This window comes from Pristiophorus japonicus, chromosome 19 (genome assembly GCF_044704955.1).
Source record: "Pristiophorus japonicus isolate sPriJap1 chromosome 19, sPriJap1.hap1, whole genome shotgun sequence".
Lineage (NCBI taxonomy): Eukaryota > Metazoa > Chordata > Chondrichthyes > Pristiophoridae > Pristiophorus > Pristiophorus japonicus.
In genome coordinates this window covers 82,080,325-82,100,316 of record NC_091995.1, presented here as the reverse complement: position 1 = coordinate 82,100,316, position 19,992 = coordinate 82,080,325, and the positions used below count along the sequence as shown (strand labels likewise).

Genomic DNA, 19,992 nt, shown 5'->3' with positions numbered 1-19,992 from the left:
CTTATACATTTCGATAAGATCACCTCTCATTCTTCTGAATTCCAATGAGTAAAGGCCCAACCTCCTCAACTTTTCCTCATAAGTCAACCCCCTCATCCCCGGAATCAACCTAGTGAACCTTCTCTGAACTGCCTCCAAAGCATGTATATCCTTTCGTAAATATGGAAACCAAAACTGCATGCAGTATTCCAGGTGTGGCCTCACCAATACCTTATATAGCTGTTAATAAGACTTCCCTGCTTTTATACTCCATCCCCTTTGCAGTAAAGGCCAAGATACCATTGGCCTTCCTGATCACTTGCTGTACCTGCATACTATCCTTTGTGTTTCATGCTGCAGCACTTTGCAATCTTTCTCCATTTAAATAATAACTTGCTCTTTGATTTTTTTCTGCAAGGTCACATGATGACTGTTTCTGTAGAGCCATCTTGTGTAGTGTGTGCTTCTTAAGTGATGTCGCAAGGATATATCACAGCCGCCAGAAACCTCTCTAAAGAATTGACTTCCTCTTCCCCTGTGAGAAAGCTGTGGGTCTGTGCTTGGAGCTGTGCCATACGCCATAGGTGTGGTCACATCTCCACATGTAAGGCGCCATGGGGGTACATTTAGCGATTGGCAAGAGTGCCAAACACACGATGCCAGATTAGTGCAGTGATTATACTTCAATGGAATTGAAAATTGGGAGAGGTGTCCAACAATAACACCTCGAATTTATATAGTACCTTTAACATAGTAAAAACATCCCAAGGTGGGTTTTCAGACAAAATGTTGACACCGAGCCGCATAAGGAGATATTAGGACAGGTGACCAGAAGCTTAGTCACAGAGGTAGATTCTCAACGAGCATCTTAAAGGAGGAGAGTGAGGAGGGGAGAGGTTCAGGGAGGGAGAGGTTCAGGGACGGAGTTCCAGAGCTTGGGGCCCAGGCAACAAAAGGCACGGCCATCAATGATGAAGCGAATAAATCAGGGATGCTCAAGAGGCCAGAATTGGAGGCGCGCAGAGATCTCGGGGGGGTTGTAGGGTTGGAGGAGATTACAGAGATAGGGAGGTGCGAGGCCATGGAAGGATTTGAAAAAAAGGATGAGAATTTTAAACTCAAGGCGTTGCCAGACCGGGAGTCAATGTAGGTCAGCGAGCATGGGGCGATGGTGAACGCGACATGGTGCGAGTTAGGACATGGGGCAGAAGAGTTTACATAAGATTACACAGGATTACATAGGATACACGACACAGAAACAGGCCATTCGGCCCAACCAGTCCATGCTGGCGTTTATGCTCCACTCCAGCCTCCTCCCGTCTTTCCTCATCTAAAATATATCAGCATAACCCTCTATTCCCTTCTCCCTCATATGCTTGCCTAGCCTCCCCTTAAATGCATCGATACTATTCGCCTCAACCACTCCCTGTGGTAGCGAGTTCCACATTCTCACCACTCTCTGGGTAAAGAGGTTTATTCTAGTTAAGCTCGTCCCCACAAGTGGAAACACTCTCTCTGTATCCACTCTATCAAAACCTTTCATAATTTTAAAGACCTCTATTAGGTCATCTCTCAGCCTTGCTCTTTTCAAGAGAAAAGAGACCCAGCCTGTTCATCCTTTCCTGATATGTATACCTTCACGTTTCTGATATCAATGGGTTTGAGTGGGCAGTCGAACCAATATGGCCAAAAGTTAAAATGACCCCCCTCCCCCACCACCACCCTGCCCCACCATGGAAATCAACCCCCCCACGCCACCATTCCATGGCACTGTGTATTCACGTATAAAACATTAAAATATAAATCGTTCATTTTTTCCGACACAATTGTAGTCATTACCTAGCCGCTGCTTCTGAAAAAATGCAGTCAGCGTGGTACAATGCGGCATAGAACCAGACCCTGGCAGGCACTGTAAGGGCCACACACCAGCATGGCTCTCTGAGAGGAGCGATATAAAAATAATCAGTTTAATGAAAGTTTCATTCGTTACTTCTGTAATGAATGCAGCTGTGAGGATGCTCACAGGTTTGTAGAGCTGTTGACAGGCGGTCGAGGAGGTCATTCAGCCTGACTGCCTGCCTCTCTTCGGTGCGTACATCCGGGCCAGGGTGTCCCTGGAGATGGAGCACGCGGTGTCCACCGGTACACTCGCGGCCTTCCGCGAGAGGTGGGCGCCGGAGGGACTGGAGTGCATCGTTACCCCCGCCAACCAAATTTTAATTTGATTTTATACGTTTTAAAGTTTAATTTGCTTTATTTGCCTGATTTTTAGTGTCCCCCTCCCCTTTTATAGGGGGCACTTGTAAAATATATGGTTTTAATGCCCCAAAAAAAAAATCACAAAAAAAAACATTTATTAGAAAAAGGAGCAGTTAAGTGTCTGGAGTGTCCCCCAGATCGGGGGGCACTTGATCTAATTTTTATTTTGTTCCCCCCTCAAAAGAGTTGTAGAGCTGTTGACGGGCAGTCGAGGGGGTCATTCAGCCTGACTGCCTGCCTCTCTTCGGTGCGTACATCCGAGCCAGGGTGTCCCTGGAGATGGAGCACGCGGTGTCCATCTGTACGCTCGCGGCCTTCCGCGAGAGATGGGCGCCGGAGGGACAGGAGTGCATCATCACCCCCGCCAACCAAATTTTAATTTGATTTCACATGTTTTAAAGTTTAATTTGTTTTTATTGCCGGTTTTAGTGTCCCCCGAGTCAGGGGGCACTAGTATAATTTGCCTCTGTGCCCTAAAAAAAACACAAAAACACCCCACAAAAAAACCCCCAAAAAAGGGCACTTGAAAAGTGTTTGGCGTGTCTTTCCCCTTTAATAAGGGGGCACTTGAGTTAATGTTTGTTTTGTTTTTGCAACAAAAGAGTTGTAGAGCTGTCGTCGAACGGTCGAGGGGGTCATTCAGCTCGACTGCCTGCCTCTCTTCCGCGGTTACATTCGAACCAGAGTATCCCTGGAGATGGAGCACGCGGTGTCCACCTGTACGCTCACGGCCTTCCGCAAGAGGTGGGCACCGGAGGCATCATCACCCCTGGCAACCAAATTTTAATTTGGTTTGTTTAATGTCCAAATTTTAATTTGTTTATTTGTCGGTTTTAGTGCCTCTTTTTAAAAGGGGCACTTGATTTATAGTTTTACTAAAATAGTTGTAGAGCTGTTGAATCGTTTAAAGTTTACTTAAAGTTTTATTGTTAATTTGTGTGTTTGGTGTCCCTTTAATAAGGGGCCACTTGGCTTTATCTGTTAACCAAAAATAGTTGTAGAGGTGTCGAGTTGGTAGTGGCTTAGCCAGTCACAAGATATTCACAAGACTCAATAAAACTCCAGCCAGTTAGGTTCGGGGGATCCACGATGAGGCGATGTGGTTGTGAACCTGGTGGATGTACTGGTAATGTGTCATGTGATTGTTAAACCTTTGCTATTTAGAACTAGTTGGTTTATTAGCAGTGTGTTGCTTTGAATTCTTATGCAAAGAACCCACGAAGCAAATACATTACAACTTTTTTTTTGTTTTATGCAGATTTTCAGCTTCTAGTTGCTACGGCATACGCTATGCCGCTGATTTTGATCCTCTTGATTCCACCCTTCATCTGCCTGATAAAAAGGTAAAGTCCATTGTTCTTTATATCTGAACTCTCTGAGTCCCTCGATTAGATTACCTCGCTCGAGAGCTACTCAGGAGCTGGAGATTTGGTAACCCGCTCAATGTGCGATACATAAAACAGCGGTGCAAAAGCAAGATACTGTGGATGCTGGAAATCTGAAATAAAAACGGAAACTGCTAGAAAACTCGTGTGGAACATAAACACTGGCATAAACCAGTTGGGCCGAATGACCTGTTTCTGTGCTGTGAACTGTCTGTAATTCAATGTTTTACTAGTACTCAAACACCTCCAGTCTTCTTACTTCAATCATTTTTTTTTGTTTGTTCTACGTATTACAGGAAAAAGAGATCCTGGTTGGATAGTATTCCTGACCCAGCAAAGAGCAAACTGTTCCAGAGAGAGAGCCAGGTAATTGTTTGTCATTGCTCTGGAGCGACCTCTACTGGCTGTGTACTGTAAAGACATGGATTGTGGGCACCTGTAGATATATACATATGGGTAGAGAAAATCCATGTAAAATATAACCTCATGATACTGCATGATCTGCTCCATGAATCCATGAATCCAACATACTTTCAGGTCTTACGTCATTTATCCAATACACCTTCAGGTCTTATCGCATCCATAGTACAGTGAATAGTGAGGAAGGTAGTGATAGACTTCAAGAGGACATACATAGACAGGCTTGTGGAATGGGCGGACACGTGGCAGATAAAATTTAAAGCAGGAGAGTGCCAAGTGATGAATTTTTGATCGGAAGTGCAAGGAGAGGCAATATAAACTAAAGGGTCCAATTCTGAAGGGGGTGCATGAACCGAAAAACCTGGGAGTATATGTGCACAAATCGTTGCAGGTTGAGAAACCAGTTAAAAAAGCATACGGGATCCTGTGCTTCAGAAATAGAGGCATAGAGTATAAAAGCAAGGAAGTTACGATGAACCTGTATAAAACACTGGTCCGACCCCAACTGGAGTATTGTATCCAATTCTGGTCACCATACTTTAGGAAGGATGTGAAGGCCTTAGAAAGGGTACAGAAAAGATTTACAAAAAGAGGACACAGATTTAAGATGATTGGCAAAAGAACCAAAGGCAACATGAGGGAAAACTTTTTTGCGCGAGTGGTTAGGTCGCTGAAAGGGTGGTGGAGGCAGATTCAATCGTGGCTTTCAAAAGGGATAAGTACCTGAAGGAAAAGAATTTGCAGGGCTACATTTCTATCCCATCCTCGGCGCCAATGTCACAATGTCTTAGGGAGCACACACATCATCATAGAATCATAGAAATGTACAGCACGGAAGGAGGCCATTTTGACCCATCGTGTCCGCGCCAGCCGACAAAGAGCTATCCAGCCTAATCCCACTTTCCTGTAGGTTACGGCACTTCAAGTGCACATTCAGGCAGTGAGTTCCAGACTCCCACCACCCTCTGGGTGAAGAAATTTCCCCTCAAATCCCCTCTACCAATGACTTTAAATCTATGCCCTCCTGGTGGTTGAGCCCTCTGCTGAAGGAAATAGATCTGTCCTATCCACTCTATCTGTCATATATCGACACATGTTTACTGCTTGTACTATTACATATGATGTGCCATCAGAGGGCACTACAATGGGAAACTTGTACACCAGCTGTATGGTCACTAAGTATGCCACCAGAGGGCACTGCAGTGGGAGACTTTGTAGATTACCTGTACAGGTGTGCCTGGCCTAGTATAAAAGGCAGACCACCATGTGTGATCTTCACTCAGGAGTTATATTAAATGGACTAAGGTCACTACAGTTCAAGTGCTATACATTGCTTCGTGGAGTCATTATCAGAACATCTAAAGATATAACACTATCTAGGCCCCTCATAATTTTATACACCTCAATCAGGTCTCCCCTCAGCCTCCTCTGTTCCAAAGAAAACAAACCCCAGCCTATCCAATCTTCCCTCATAGCTAAAATTCTCCAGTCCAGGCATCCTGGTAAATCTCTTCTATACCCTCTCTAGCGTGATCATGGTGGCACACTGCATGACATGTTGGTAGTAACATTTCAATTCCATCTGGGCTCCTTGTTCACATGTATGTGATTCTTTCTCCCTTCAGAGAGGACTGCTGGTTCATCCCACACCTATGGAAGCCGCAACTTTGGAAGAAAGCAATATCTGCCAAGTTGTGACCAATGAGTCATCCGATACACCTTGTCAGGTCATTCCAAAGTAAGCCCTTTCATTTACTCCAGCGCCTGCAAATGTTTCTTGCTAATCATTGCACCAGAAAGTACATGTGAGAGATCCATTTCGACTTGCCTACACTCTTTGGAATTTAGAAGAATGAGAGGTGATCTCATTGAAACATATAAGATTCTGAGATGGCTTCACAGGGTAGATGCTGAGAGGTTGTTTCCCCCTGGCTGGAGAGTCTAAAACTAGGGGGCATAGTCTCAGGATGAGGGGATTGGCCATTTCGGACTGAGATGAGGAGAAATTTCTTCACTCAGAGGGTGGTGAATCTTTGGAATTCTCTACCCCAGAGCGCTGTGGATGCTTGGTCGTTGAGTGTATTCAAGGTTGAGGTCAATATATTTTTGGACTCTAAGGGAATTAAGGGATATGGGGATCGGGTGAGAAAATGGAGTTGAGGTCGAAGATCAGCCATGATTCTATTGAATGGTGGAGCAAGCTCGAAGGGCCGAATGGTCTACTCCTGCTTCTATTGCTTATTTTCTTATTGCCCCTCCATTGGCGGCCATGCTTCAGCTGCCTCCTAAGTTCTCAAATTCCCTCCCTAAACCTTTCCGTCTCTCTACCTCTCTCTCTGACTTTAAGACGCTCCACAAAACCTTCCACTTTGACCAAACTCATGGTCACTTGTCCTAATATTATTGAAAGGTATAAGATTCTGAGGGGGCTGGACAGGGTAGATGCAGAGAGGTCATTTCCCCTCGTGGAGGAATCTAGAACCAGGGGACATAGTTTCAGAATAAGGAGTTACCCATTTAAAACAGAGATGATGAGGAATTTCTTCTCTCAGAGGGTCGTGAATCTTTGGAATTCTCTACCCCAGAGAGCTGTGGAGGCTGGGTCACTGAATATATCTAAGGTGGAGATAGACAGATTTTTGAACGATAAGGGAGTGAAGGGTAATGGGGAGCGGGCAGGGAAGTGGAGTTGAGGCCAAGATCAAACCAGCCATGATCTTATTGAATGGCAGAGCAGGCTCGAGGGGCCGAATGACCGACCCCTGGTCCTATTTCTTATGTTCTTATATCTTCTTGCGTGGCTCGGTTTTCTGATTGCACTCCTGTGAAGCACCTTGGGACATTTCACGAAGTTAAAGGTGTTATATCAATGCAAGTTGGTGTGGCGTGTTATCTGAACTCCACTGAACTCTTGCTCTTTCACCTCTGGGGTTTGCGTCTATGTTGCAGATTAATGGGGTGAAGCTCTTAGTCTCTCAGGATCCTCAGCTTGTGTCGTCACCATCTCAGTACACAGCTCAAAAGTGGTCATAATTCGGTTCTAAATCGGTACTCGGGAAACTTACCCGTGGAAGCCCCAAAATCAACAGGCAAAGGAAACAGAAAACCCTGGAGTGTGCAGAAGCAGATACACTTTTTGAGCCTTGGGCCATTGCACATTGCAAGAGCAGTGTGATGTGAGCTTCACTCTGCTAATAAGCTGTGCTACACCTGACCTTGGGGGTGCCCTCTTCCGCTGGCATCCCGCACAGTTCACCAACAGATGTGGAAATTAACAAAAACAAACAGAGCTAAGCTTGAGCAGGTGCAACTGCTGTCCGAGCCTCAAGATTAGAATATCACCCTGGAACCACACCCTCAGCTCTCTGAAAGGTGCATTTTACAAAGGCATCCCTCCCAGAAAAAGCCTTGAAAGACTTGCATTTCTATAGCGCCCTTCACATAGATCGGACATCTCAAAGCGCTTTACAGCCAATTATGTACTTTTGGAGTGTAGTCACTGTTGTAATGTGGGAAATGCACATTTGCGCACAAGCAAGCTCCCACCAACAGCAATGTGAAAATGACCAGATAATCTGTTTTTTGATTTGTTAATTGAGGGATAAATATTGGCCAGGACACTGGTGGAAAACTCCCTTGCTTTTCTTTGAAATAGTGCCATGGGATCTTTTACGTCCACCTGAGAGAGCAGACGGGGCCTCGGTTTAATGCCTCATCTGAAAGACGGCACCTCCCTCAGCACTGTGCTGGAGTGTCAGCCTAGATTTAGGCAAAGCTTAGTCAACAGCAGCAACAGTTTGCATTTCTGTAGCGCCTTTGACGTAGTAAAATGCCCCAAGGCGCTTCACTAGAATGTTATCAAACAATATTTGACAACCAGCTAAGGAGATATTAGGACAGGTGAGGAAATGGGTTTTAAGGAGTGTCTTAAAGGAGGAGAGGTAGAGAGTAGAGGTTTAGGGAGGGATTTTCAGAGCTTAGGGCCCAGGCAGCTGAAGGCGCGGCCACCGATGGTGGCGAGAAGCTAATCGGGGACGCGCAAGAGGCCAGAATCTGTGTGGATAAGCTTCCCGCTACTGTCCATGCGGTAAAGTTAATGGAGAGAAAATGATGAAGAGTGTGAATTGGTAAAATTGACCGTTGCGTGTACCGTGACTGTATTTAAGTCTTAGGAATAAGTGGAATTTGATGGCAGAGATATTGTATGACTGGTGTGCTTTGTTGTAACAGAATACCTTATTCCCACAACAGGAAAAAAGCAGAACTCACGCAGTCAGAGGAGAGACCAGACATTTCACCCCCTTTGATGACCAGAGGTCGTGTCGGTCAAGAGCAACTATATCGGGATATTGGAACTGCAGCAGAAACAGTATCGTATTCTGGAGAAGAATTTCCCAGAGTTCCAACACAACAGAGTGAGCCATTTGATTTCAATGGTCCATATTTGTTCAATTATCAAGATTTCTCTCTTGCGCTAAATTCCCTTTCGGAATTAAACAAGGGGCTCAACAAAAACGCAAGTTATTTCAAAAACGGCCAGGGGGCACCTGGATATGTGAAGCTCCCACATATCGTATCTGAAGGTCTACAAGATGGTGAGCAAGGACCGCCTTTGCCCACTTTTGCTTATGTTCTAAATCCTTCGCAGCCTCAGTTCAGTTCCCCATTGACGTCGAGTGCAACGGGTTATCACGTTCACACTGACTGGACCGCAACAGATTGTTTAAGACCCTCGGCATTGGGCCAACCATCTGCCTCCACTTCCAGTTATGTCCTGTGCCCCCCGCTGGTGAATTCCGTCCCGACCTCCTCACCGGAGGTTATCGCTGGCTACAATCGCACAAAAGACACAGATATCTCTGGTTCAGACAAATTCGCAGTTGGGCAGCGCCCAACGGCTTCCAATCGCGAGGAAGGCCCATTGCCCGGGTGCAATATCCCGACAGCAGAGGATGAAAATGCGCGAGACTCGCAAGGCTGCCGCCACGTCCCGCAGGAAGACCCTGCAGGCACGCCCTGGCAGCCCTGTGCCGGTGGCTACGTATTAACTCCACCTGGAGAACAAGTGGTCCGTTCGAGCGCTCCTCCTGAACCGCCTAAATCAGGCAATCTCAAAGACTGGAGCCTTTCAGCTGACCATCATCAAGCCGTGGGCTCTGAGGCTTCGGTTCGGACCAAGGCCGTTGATTATTCCCCGGAATTACCTTACCCATCTAAGTTTCAAGAGGATGCCCGGAAACCTACAGCCAAAGAGCAGCAGCTGCAACTTTCAAATCTTCTGGAGAACGAAGGCCCGAATGTAATCCTGTACCAGCAAGGAGCTAAGCCCATCCTGCTGCAGCAAATCGGAGATTATTGCTTCATTCCTGGATCCTGTCCTACAAAGACAAACGAGTTCACAAAATGCCATGCTTCATCATCATTGGCAAATGCTGAGCCGGCAAACAAGCATTCAGTCTTCCATGAGGATTTGAAAGGGAAGCCACAGTTTCAATCTCCCTATACTACAGGTATTACGATTGTGCCCTAGTCTGTATCTCCATGTTTGGCTGCAAACGATTTCAAGAAACAATTGCACAACATTTATTCAGTAAACGAGCATGCCACAGGCGCAGGAGCAACGACTGAAGCACCTTTTCTTAATTGGTAGTTCGTAGCCAGCTCTGCTATCCTCACATCCCAACTCCATTTTGACTTTGGCCGATTAGGACCTCCTGCACTTCTTCACCGTCCTTGTACAAGATGGCAGGCCGGACATGGCCCCCGACAACCACTAAAAGCCTTTGTGTGCTCTTGGCTCAATAGCCAGGTTCTTGGTGCATCGCCCTGGTCCCAGAGCTTGGACAGTTCATTGGGATTGCGGACACTCTGCCTGCGTCAAAACAGCAATGCTGCTCTGCATCGGTTTTTTTTTCCTTCTTCATGAGCCACGCCAGACTTTTTGAAATGATGTACAACAATGAAAAAAAGACTTGCATTTATATAGCAGCTTTCACGACCACCGAACATCTCAAAGCGCTTTACAGCCAATGAAGTACTTTTGGAGCGTAGTCACTGTTGTACTGTAGGAAACGCAGCAGCCAATTGCGCACAAGCAAGCTCCCACAAACAGCAATGTGATAATGACCAGATAATCTGTGTTTTAGTGATGTTGATTGAGGGATAAATATTGGCCCAGGACACCGGGGATAACTTCGAAATAGTGCCATGGGATCTTTTACGTCCACCCGAGAGGACAGACCGGGCCTTGGTTTAACGTCTCATCCGAAAGACAATGCAACACAGCAGCTGGCTCTGAGCTCATTTGATGGTTTATTTCAGACATTGCGGTGACTGCGTTTGTTCTAGCAAGCTTGCCATTCACAGCATATGTTTAATTATAGTCATGATGTCAGTTAAATATATTTTTTAGGGAACTTTCATCATTTGTACTTCAGTATTTTAAAACCATTGCGAAATGTAATTCGAAATTAATATTTTTTACACTGTTAAAACTTGTTCATAAAAGGCCTCTACTTGACTACAATGCTGCAAATTTATACCTTTCCCCCAAGAAGCCGGTTGAAATCAAGTATTACACCATTCACCAATTTTAAATGAAAGGGCACAAACCAATTTCATTCCCACCGGTGTTTGAGGCAGCTGGGATGAAGGGACGACAATATATTTGCAAGTCAGGATGGTGTGTGACTTGGAGGGAAATTTGGAGGTGGTGGTGTTCCCATGCGCCTGCTGTCCTTGTCCTTCTAGGTGGTAGAGGTCGCGGGTTTGGGAGGTGTTGTCGAAGAAGCCTTGGCAAGTCGCTGCAGTGCATCATGTACATCTGATGCCATTGTTAAATTGGTATTGTCACTACATCCTCCTGACTTGTCCATCTGGCTGAGATGAGAGTCCACCAATCAAGGACATCTCCCTGGTTTTCAACATCGCCCATTGTAGGTGGTGGTGGGAAGAGGAGACATCGAAGGAAGAGATGGTTTGCAACCCCTCCCACAAGTTGAATCGGAGGAGGCAGCTAAGAAACTACAAAATTTGCTGGACAAAATATGTAAATGGGTGGAACAATGGCAGATGAAATTTAATACAGACAAGGTAAAAGAAAGAGATGCATTTATATAGCGCCTTTCACAACCTCAGGATGTCACAATGCGCTTTACAGCCAATGAAGTATTTTTGAAGTGTAGTCACTATAGTAAAATGTAGGAAATGCATCAGCCAATTTGCACACAGCAAGCTCCCACAAACAGCAATGTGATGACGAAATAATCTGTTTTAATGATTTGATTGAGGGATAAATATTGGCCCAGGACACCTGGGATAACTCCCCTGCTCTTTTTCCAAATAGTACCACGGGATCTTTTACATCCACCTGAGAGGGAAGACGGGGCCTCAGTTTAACATCTCACCGGAAAGATGGCACCTCCCAACAGTGTAGCACTCCCTCAGCCTAGATTTTGTGCGTTAAGTCTCTGGAGTGGGACTTTAACCCACAACCTTCTGACTCAGAGGCGAGAGCAGAGGAAGGAAATAGGGCTCCACAAAGTGTACTGAAATATCTTAGGGATGAAGTCGAGAGAGATCATGTAGTTTTGGTAAACGCAAACCAAACAGAATGTGGAATTATTTCGCTAAAAATAGAGGCGTTTGAAGTCATGAATGATTTTGATAGACTCAATAAGGAGAAACGGTTTCCAGTGGCAGAAGGGTCGGTAACCAGAGGACACAGATTTAAGATGATTGGAATATAAGCGAGTGGCGACAAAATGATCCTTTGTTTTTACACAGTGAGTTGTGATCTGGAATGTGCTGTCTGAAAGAGCGGTGGAAGCAGATTTAATCGTGGCTTTCAAGAGGGAATTGGATAAATACTTGAATTGGAAGAATTTACAGGGCTACGGGGAAAGAGCAGGAGGGAGTGGGACTAATTGGACAGCTCTTTCAAAGAACCGGCACTGGCCTCCTTCTGTGCTGTATCATTCAATGATTCTATGAGAACAGTGGAGTACAATTGGCAGGAATTCATGCGAGAAAGTTCAGCACTCTGGCCAGATCGCACTTTGAGTACCATATCCAATCAATAGTCACAAGAAGTAGATTTAAGTCATAGTGATCCCAAGGATAGCCACTAGACTGAATCCAGCATGATAGGACTAAGCTATGAGATAAGACTGGATAAACATCGACATTTGAACTTTAAAAGGAGGTGACTGAGTGGTGATCTTGCAGAGCTATGTAAGATAGTGAATGGTACAGAAAAGGTAGTACAAGGGAATGTGTAATGCATTTGCTTCATGGGTTCTTTGCTTAAGAATTTGTAAGGGGGAGTATTTGTAAGTATTGTAAGGGGATAAAGTACTGTCGTCAAAGTGGAAATAGACAGACAGATGGTCACTAAAGTGGATTCTGAAGGTACTGAATTGATCTGTCGCATAAAATGGTCCAGGTTAAAGGGCTTATCAGTATTAGGAGGTTGTGAGGAGTAGGGAGTTCCTTCACCTCACGGTAGGGATTGTAATATATAGCCTATTGACAGATTGTATATAAAACTCGCTTGTGTATGTAAAGCTTGTTTATAAAACTCGCTTAGAAATGGGTTTTTGGAGCAAGGCTAAGAAGCAAAGCTTGATGGTAAATGAACCATCAACTGTGTTGAACTTTGGTGCAGACTGATAGAGAATGGAAACTTACATATACAGTGCGGAATACACCTATCAAGGACAGTGAGGAGTGGGCTGTCTTGAAACATAGATTGTAGCAGCAGCTGCACCCATGGGAATGAGATAGTTTTGACTGGAATTCTTGGGAAAGGGATAATAAACCAGGTGACTGGGAACGAGATAGCAAACCCTGGGAAGCAAGGTTAATCAACACCTCATGAGGAACTGAGGAAAAGTTAACACTGTTGAGCAACACATTCCAGAAGGTTGACATGTGATAGGAGATGGACAGGTTGGGAAACCACTCAGCAGCTAGTCTGATAAGGGTCTACAAATGAATGAAGCTCTGCTGATAAGCTGTAGGTCAATCGATGGTCATAGAAGATTTTGTAGGAGGATCGCACACCTCGAAAAATTGTATAACTGTGCATGTAGAAACACTTGTATTTCGAAGGTTCACTCCTGAACTCTTCCCCTGCATGCTTGAATAAATACCGGTTGAACTGAGGTTTCGTCTGAGTGATTCCGTGGTCACTATACGGGCGGGTGTCGACTCCTTATACCAGGCAGCCCACCTTGAAGAAGAGAAGTCTTCTTTTTATCCCAACAAATTCATGGCAACATATTGCTATTAAGAACTACCGTATATACTCGCGTATCATGCGATCTCGCCTATCATGCGACCCCTAAATTTTCGTCCCCAAAACATGATTTTATCATATATCTCATGTATCATGCGAGTCACTTTTTTAAGATACCAGATGCCTCTAGGCTAGGCTTTCAAACAAGTTTAACAAGTACCCAACACGTAACAAGTACCCTAACACATAACAACGATCGAATACAGACCTTAACAACCGAATCATGAAACATCGAGTGGATTCTGCTGTGAAAGCTGTTCGCGAATCGAACACCGATATAGCAATCATTCCAGCTGGCTTGACTAGCGTCGTTCAGCCACAGCCTCTACTGTGTTTGCGGGTAAAAGAAGCATGGGCTGAGATAGATGGAGCCTCTAATAATGCAACAAACTTCAGAGGGAGTTTTGGGTGGCGATCTCTCGACCACAGCAAAGATACAGTACAAGCGACAATAGAGGCTGCAATCCAGCCCTGGAGATACCTGCCGAGATTCAGCGTGGATACGGTCTGCTTAACAGCCCAACAGCCTAATCTTGGCCAGCACTTCACACCCGCAAATTTTGTATCTCGCGTATCATGCAACCCCCCAAATTTAGGTTACAATTTAGGTCTTCAAAAGTCGCATGATACGCGAGTATATACGGTAGTTGGTTTATTAACAAAAGGTATAACAGTCACACAACACATTATCAGTTCATTACGAGGCACACGACCACGTGCCTCATCGTGGATCCTTCAAACCCAACTGGCTGGGGTTTTATTGAGTCTTGTGAACATCACGTGACTGGCTAAGCCACTCCAAACTCAACAGCTCTACAACTATTTTAGTTGTGCACTTTAATCAAGTGCCCCCTAGTTAAAGGGGGAGGGCACACTCCAAACACTTTCAAACAAGTGCCCCCTTGTTTTTTGGTTTTTTTTGGGAAGTTTTTTTGAGGGCACTAAAAACACAAATTATACAAGTGCCCCCTGGCTAAAAGGGGGGTGGGATGTACTAAAACCAACAAACATAGACAAAATCAACTTTAAACATTAATGAACAAATTAAAATTTGGTTGCCGGGGGTGATGATGTACTTCAGTCCCTCCTGTGCCCACCTCTCGCGGAAGGCCGTGAGCGTACCGGTGGACACCGCATGTTCCATATTCAGGGACACCCTCGCTCGGATGTAGCCGTGGAAGAGAGGCAGGCAGTTGGGTTGAACGACGCCTCAACCACCCGTTGCCTGGACCGGCTGATGGCCCCCTTGGCCATGCCCAGGAGCAGTCCTACGAGGAGGCCCTCGGACCTGCCCGCTCCCCTCCGCACAGGGTGCCCAAAGATCAGGAGTGTGGGACTGAAGTGCAACCAGAAATTGAGGAGCAACCCCTTTAAATATTGGAAGAGGGGCTGCAACCTCGCACACTCACTAAAAACGTGGAACACAGACTCCTCTAGACCGCAGAAATTATAGGCAGCCTGGGAGCCCATGAACCGACTTAAAAACTTATTGCACAGGACTGCTCCGTGCAACACCCTCCAGGCCAAGTCCCCAATAAATAAGGGGAGGACTCCCGCATAGAGAGCACTCCTTTGGGGACCCCCGCCTCCTCCAGACGGCAAGATGGTGCACCATGGCATGTTCAGGTGGCAGACGAGGATGGCAAAGTGGAGAGTGTGCAAGAGCAGCCTGTACAGGAATCCCCTCCGCGCAGAACTGAAAGGCACGGTAGAGATTTCCCAGAGGAGGCTCAAGTTATGAGCCACCAGCTCCCGTGGGAGGTTTCGGGGCTTGGCGCGATGAGTAATTCCGTCCGGATGGAGGTCAGTTCGGACGGGATCTCCCCACGTGCTTGGGCCTCCTCGAGACACCTAACGGAGTCAGGGCCCAGTGCTGTTTTTAGCGACACGACGGCATTGGCCGCGCAGCGGACATCGGCCCAGGATAGGCGCCGTGCCAGCTTGTCTGGCACCATCCAGCCCGCTCCTCCGCCATCAAGCAAGTCCCTGACCCTGGTCACCTTGCCAGCCACAGCCTCTCGTCCGCCTACCACCTAAAACCATGGTCGTGGAGGTACGGATTCTTGAGCAGCGGCTCCCGAAGGACAGCCTCCACTCCAGACGAGGGAGAACTGCTTTTGGTGGTGACTCTGTTCCAGACCCTGATAAGTTCCTGGTAAAAGACAGGCAGCCCCCGCATAGCGGTCCTGACACCCCGCCAGGCTCACAAACAGGAGCTGCGTGTCATAATTGAGGCAGTACTGCTGGCGGAAGAAATACATCGCCAGCACATGCCATCCAGGACGTACAGGTATCTCTGCAGGGTCTGAAGACGGAAAGTCGCAGTCTGGGTGCTGACGCACACCAACGCCTGACCGCCCTCCCTAAGCGGGAGACTCAGAACCACAGCAGAGACCCGGTGTTTCCTGTTCCAGAAGAAGTTAACCAGCTTTTTCTGTATCTTGGCGACAAACGCAGGGGGAGGGGTCAAAGTGACCAGCCGGTACCACAACATAGCGGCCACCAGCTGATTTATGACTAGCGCTCGACCCCGGTCCAGCGCCCTAGACGAGCGGCGACTTTGGCCTCCAGCTCTTGCCAGTATGCCAGCCAGGCTTCCTCATCAAGGCTAAGGTAGACTCCCAGACAGAGGAGATGGGTCGTGCTCCAGGCAAAAGGCCTGAGCTCCTCCGGCAGGGAGTCCACCTGCACTGACCCACCAGGAGTCCGGAACATTTCTCCCAATTGATCCTGGTGGAGGATTTGGCCGAGTAAATCTTAACAGCTCTATAACTATTTTGTAGAAAACAAATAATCAAGTGTCCCCTGATTAAAGGAGGGCGGGTGGGGGGGGCGGGGGGGGGGCGCACTCCGAAAACTTTTCAAGTGCCCCCCTTTTTTCTTCTTTTTTTTTGAGGGCACTAAAACACAAATTATACAAGTGCCCCCTGGCTAAAAGGGGGGAGGGGCACTAAAACCGACAACTTAAACAAATTAAACTTTAGACATTAAAATCAAATTAAAATTTGGTTGCGGAGGTGATGATGTACTCCAGTCCCTCCGGCGCCCACCTCTCACGGAAGGCCGGTGAACCGGTGGACACCGCGTGCTCCATCTCCAGGGACACCCTGGCTCAGATGTAGCGGCAAAAGAGAGGCAGGCAGTCGGGCTGAACGACCCCCTCGACCGCCCGCTGCCTCATGCCCAGGAGCAATCCTACAAGGAAGCGTTCCGACCTGCCCGCTCCCCTCCGTGCAGGGTGCCCAAAGATCAGGAGTGTAGTGCAACCAGGATTCGAGGAGCAGCCCCTTCAAATAAAGGAACAGGGGCTGCAACCTCATACATTCAATAAAAACATGGAACACGGAGTATCCCAGACCGCAGAAATTGCAGGCGGCCTGGGAGCCCATAAACCGATTTAAAAACCTATTGCATGGGACTGCTCCGTGCAACACCTTCCAGGCTAAGTCCCCAATAAATAGAGTGAGGACTCCCACGTAGCGTGCACCCCATTGGGGACCCCTGCCTCCTGCGGACGGAAAGATGGTGCACCATGGCGTGTCCGGATGGCAGACGAGGATGGCAAGGTGGAGAGTGTGCAAGAGTGGCTCGTACACGAAACCCCTCCGCGCAGAACTGAAAGGCACGGAGGGGATTTCCCTGAGGAAGCTCAAGTTGTGAGGTGCCGGCTCCCGAGGGAGGTTTCGGGACTTGGCGCCGATGAGGAGTTCAGTCCAGACAGGGAGAGCTGCGCTGGTGGAAACGGTGCAGGTCATTCTTAGCAGGGGCATGGCTGAGCCCTTGGCCACAGGTAGGGCTGAAAGGAGAAGTCGAGGAAAGGAACCGATATCTCAGTTTCCATTTTTGGGTAACCACTACAAGCCCACTGACTCCCACAGCTATATGGACTATACGTCTTCCCACCCTGCTTCCTGTAAGGACTCTATTCCATTCTCCCAGTTTCTCCATCTGTGTAACAGTGCCACCTTCCATACTAGTGCTTCCGAGATGTTTTTCTTTCTTCTCAACCAAGGATTCCACTCTACCACTGCATTCTCTGTTGCCAGCTGGTTCCTGCCTTCACAATCTGCCTTCAAACCATGAGCGTCCCTTTAGAGTGTGCCAGCTTACCTAGGCCGAGGATCCTTGGCTGCTCCAGCAAGATTCGGTCAGTGTTCAGTGGAACGGTTGCCAACTCTGCCCGGTCCTGAATACCCTGGGCAGACATGGAGGGGCTTCTGTGGAGCATATTATGGGATGGAACTTACCCCTTCCCTCTGTAGGGGCCGAGTACCGGAGGGACTCTTACATTGGGAGACCCCATGCCCATGGCATCGGAAAGGTCTGGTGTAAGATTGAAGGCCTGCACTGGGCTACGGAAAGGCAGAAGTGGACCCCATTGGGGGGAGGGGGGGGCAGGGGGATGTTTAGGCCGAGGGCATCGCCTGGACCCCAAAGATGGAAGATGTTTTTTTATTTATGAAACAGCGAACCCTTTACAAAGAGGGCTCCTTGGGGCGCATTTTCCTAAGTTCGACACGAATATGTCCTTACTATACAGTACAAATGCACACGAGGCCCATACTAGAGAGAAGGTCACTCTGTGACCAGTAACCTTTACTTGCCAGCACTGAAGTGGAGAAGATGGGTGGAGCTTCCCCTTTTATACCTGAAAGTCCAGGTTAGGAGTGTCTCCCACAAGTTCACCACCTAGTGGTCAGTGTTCTCACGGTGTACAACTTAGGTCAGTTTATACATGGGTTACAATGACATGACATCACCTCCCTCCCCAAAGTCTTATTGGGATCACAGGTTAAGTCTCTCTGGTGGTTTATGCTCTCTTGTCGAGCGCCTGAGTTGGGGCTCCGGTTGTTGGGCGCTGGCCTGAGTGTCTGCTGTTTGCAGGGGCCTCAGGCCTGTCTGGAATGCCCACAGTGACTGGGCTCTCCTCCACTTGGTTCCGGTGTTCGGTCACCTGTGGTCGAGTGAACTCTACATCGTGTTCTTCTTCTGCTTCTTCTATGGATTTTCTGAACCTCCTTCTTGTTTGATCCACGTGTTTGCGTCAGATTTGTCCATTGGTAAGTTTAACTACAGAATCCTATTCCCCTCTTTGGCAATCACAGTGCCTGCAAGCCATTTAGGCCCTGCAGCATAGTTGAGGACAAAGACAGGGTCATTGACATCAATACATCGTGCCCCCACATTCCCGTCATGGTCGTCACATTGTGACCAGCACCTGCTCTCAACAATTTCTTTCATGGTGGGGTGTATAAGGGATATCCTGGTTTTGAGTGTCCTTTTCATTAGCAGCTCTGCGGGTGGAACTCCTGTGAGCGAGTGTGGTCGGGATCTATTGGCCAACAGGACGCGTGATAAGCGGCTTTGTAGGAAACCCCCTTGGATTCTGAGCATCCCGTTTGATAATCTGTACAGCTAGTTCCGCCTGGCCGTTTGAGGCCGGCTTGAATGGTGCCGTTCTGGTTGATACCATTTCCTGCCATGAAGTCCTGGAATTCAATGCTTGTAAAGCACGGGCCATTGTCGCTGACCAAGACGTCCGGTAGACCATGGGCGGCGAACATTGCCCGTAGACTTTCTACCGTGGCAGAGGATGTGATTGAATTGAGAATGTCACACTTGATCCATTTGGAGTAGGCGTCTACTACAACCAAAAACATTTTTCCCATGAAAGGACCTGCGTAGTCCACATGGATGCGTGACCATGGCTTGACGGGCCAGGACCAGGGGATAAGGGGGGCTTCCCTAGGCGCAATGCCAAGCGAGGCACACGTGTTGCACCTGCGAACACAAAGCTCGAGGTCTGCATCTATCCCTGGCCACCAAACCTGGCAATTGCCTTCATCATTACAATGCCCGGGTGCTCATTGTGGAGTTCTCGGATGAACACCTCTCTGCCCATCTGGGGCATGACTACTCAGTTTCCCCATAGTAGGCAATCGGCCTGAATCGCAAGTTCATCCTTGCGCCTGTGAAATGGTTTAAATTCCTCAGGGCATGCCCCGTAAGTGGCTGCCCAGTCCCCATTCAGGACACATTTCTTGACTAAAGTCAGTAGCGAGTCTCTATTTGTCCAGACTTTGATCTGACGGGCTGTCACAGGTGAGCCTTCGCTTTCAAAAGCTTCAACAGCCATGACCATCTCAGCAGCATGCTCGGTTGCCCCCTCGGTGGTGGCTAGTGGAAGCCTGCTGAGTGCATCGGCGCAGTTTTCAGTGCCCAGTCTGTGCCGAATAGCATAGTCATAGGCGACTAACGTGAGTGCCCACCTCTGTATGCGGGCCGACGCATTTGCATTTATGGCCTTGTTGTCAGCCAAAAGGGACGTTAGGGGTTTGTGATCTGTCTCCAGCTCAAATTTCCTGCCAAACAAGTACTGGTGCATTTTTTTTACTGCATATACACATGCAAGCGCCTCCTTTTCTACCATCCCGTAGCCTCTTTCTGCCTGGGACAGACTTCTGGAGGCATAAGCTACCGGCTGTAACTGACACACACCCGACCCTATAGGACGACGCATCGCACGTTAAAATAAGTTTCTTACATGAGTCATATAGCGTTAACAGATTGTTGGAGCATAACAAAGTGCTCTATCAAAAGCTCATTCCTGGCTGTCCCCCCAGACCCATTCGCGACCTTTGCGTAGGAGCA

The 19,992-nt window shown here is 47.6% G+C and overlaps 1 protein-coding gene across 2 annotated transcripts in view; it reads left to right on the top strand.

The window, feature by feature from the left end:
- Positions 1 to 13,202, top strand: part of LOC139229996 (cytokine receptor common subunit beta-like) — a 62,595-nt gene extending 49,393 nt beyond the window's left edge. For both annotated transcript variants that reach the window (XM_070861707.1, XM_070861706.1), the window contains exons 11-14: positions 3,497 to 3,581; positions 3,920 to 3,989; positions 5,669 to 5,781; positions 8,295 to 13,202. In XM_070861707.1, the coding sequence (XP_070717808.1) occupies positions 3,497 to 3,581; positions 3,920 to 3,989; positions 5,669 to 5,781; positions 8,295 to 9,573 (1,547 nt within the window). In that variant the 3' untranslated portion in view covers positions 9,574 to 13,202. The remainder of the gene's footprint in view (positions 1 to 3,496; positions 3,582 to 3,919; positions 3,990 to 5,668; positions 5,782 to 8,294) is intronic.
- The last annotated feature ends 6,790 nt before the right edge of the window (positions 13,203 to 19,992 follow it).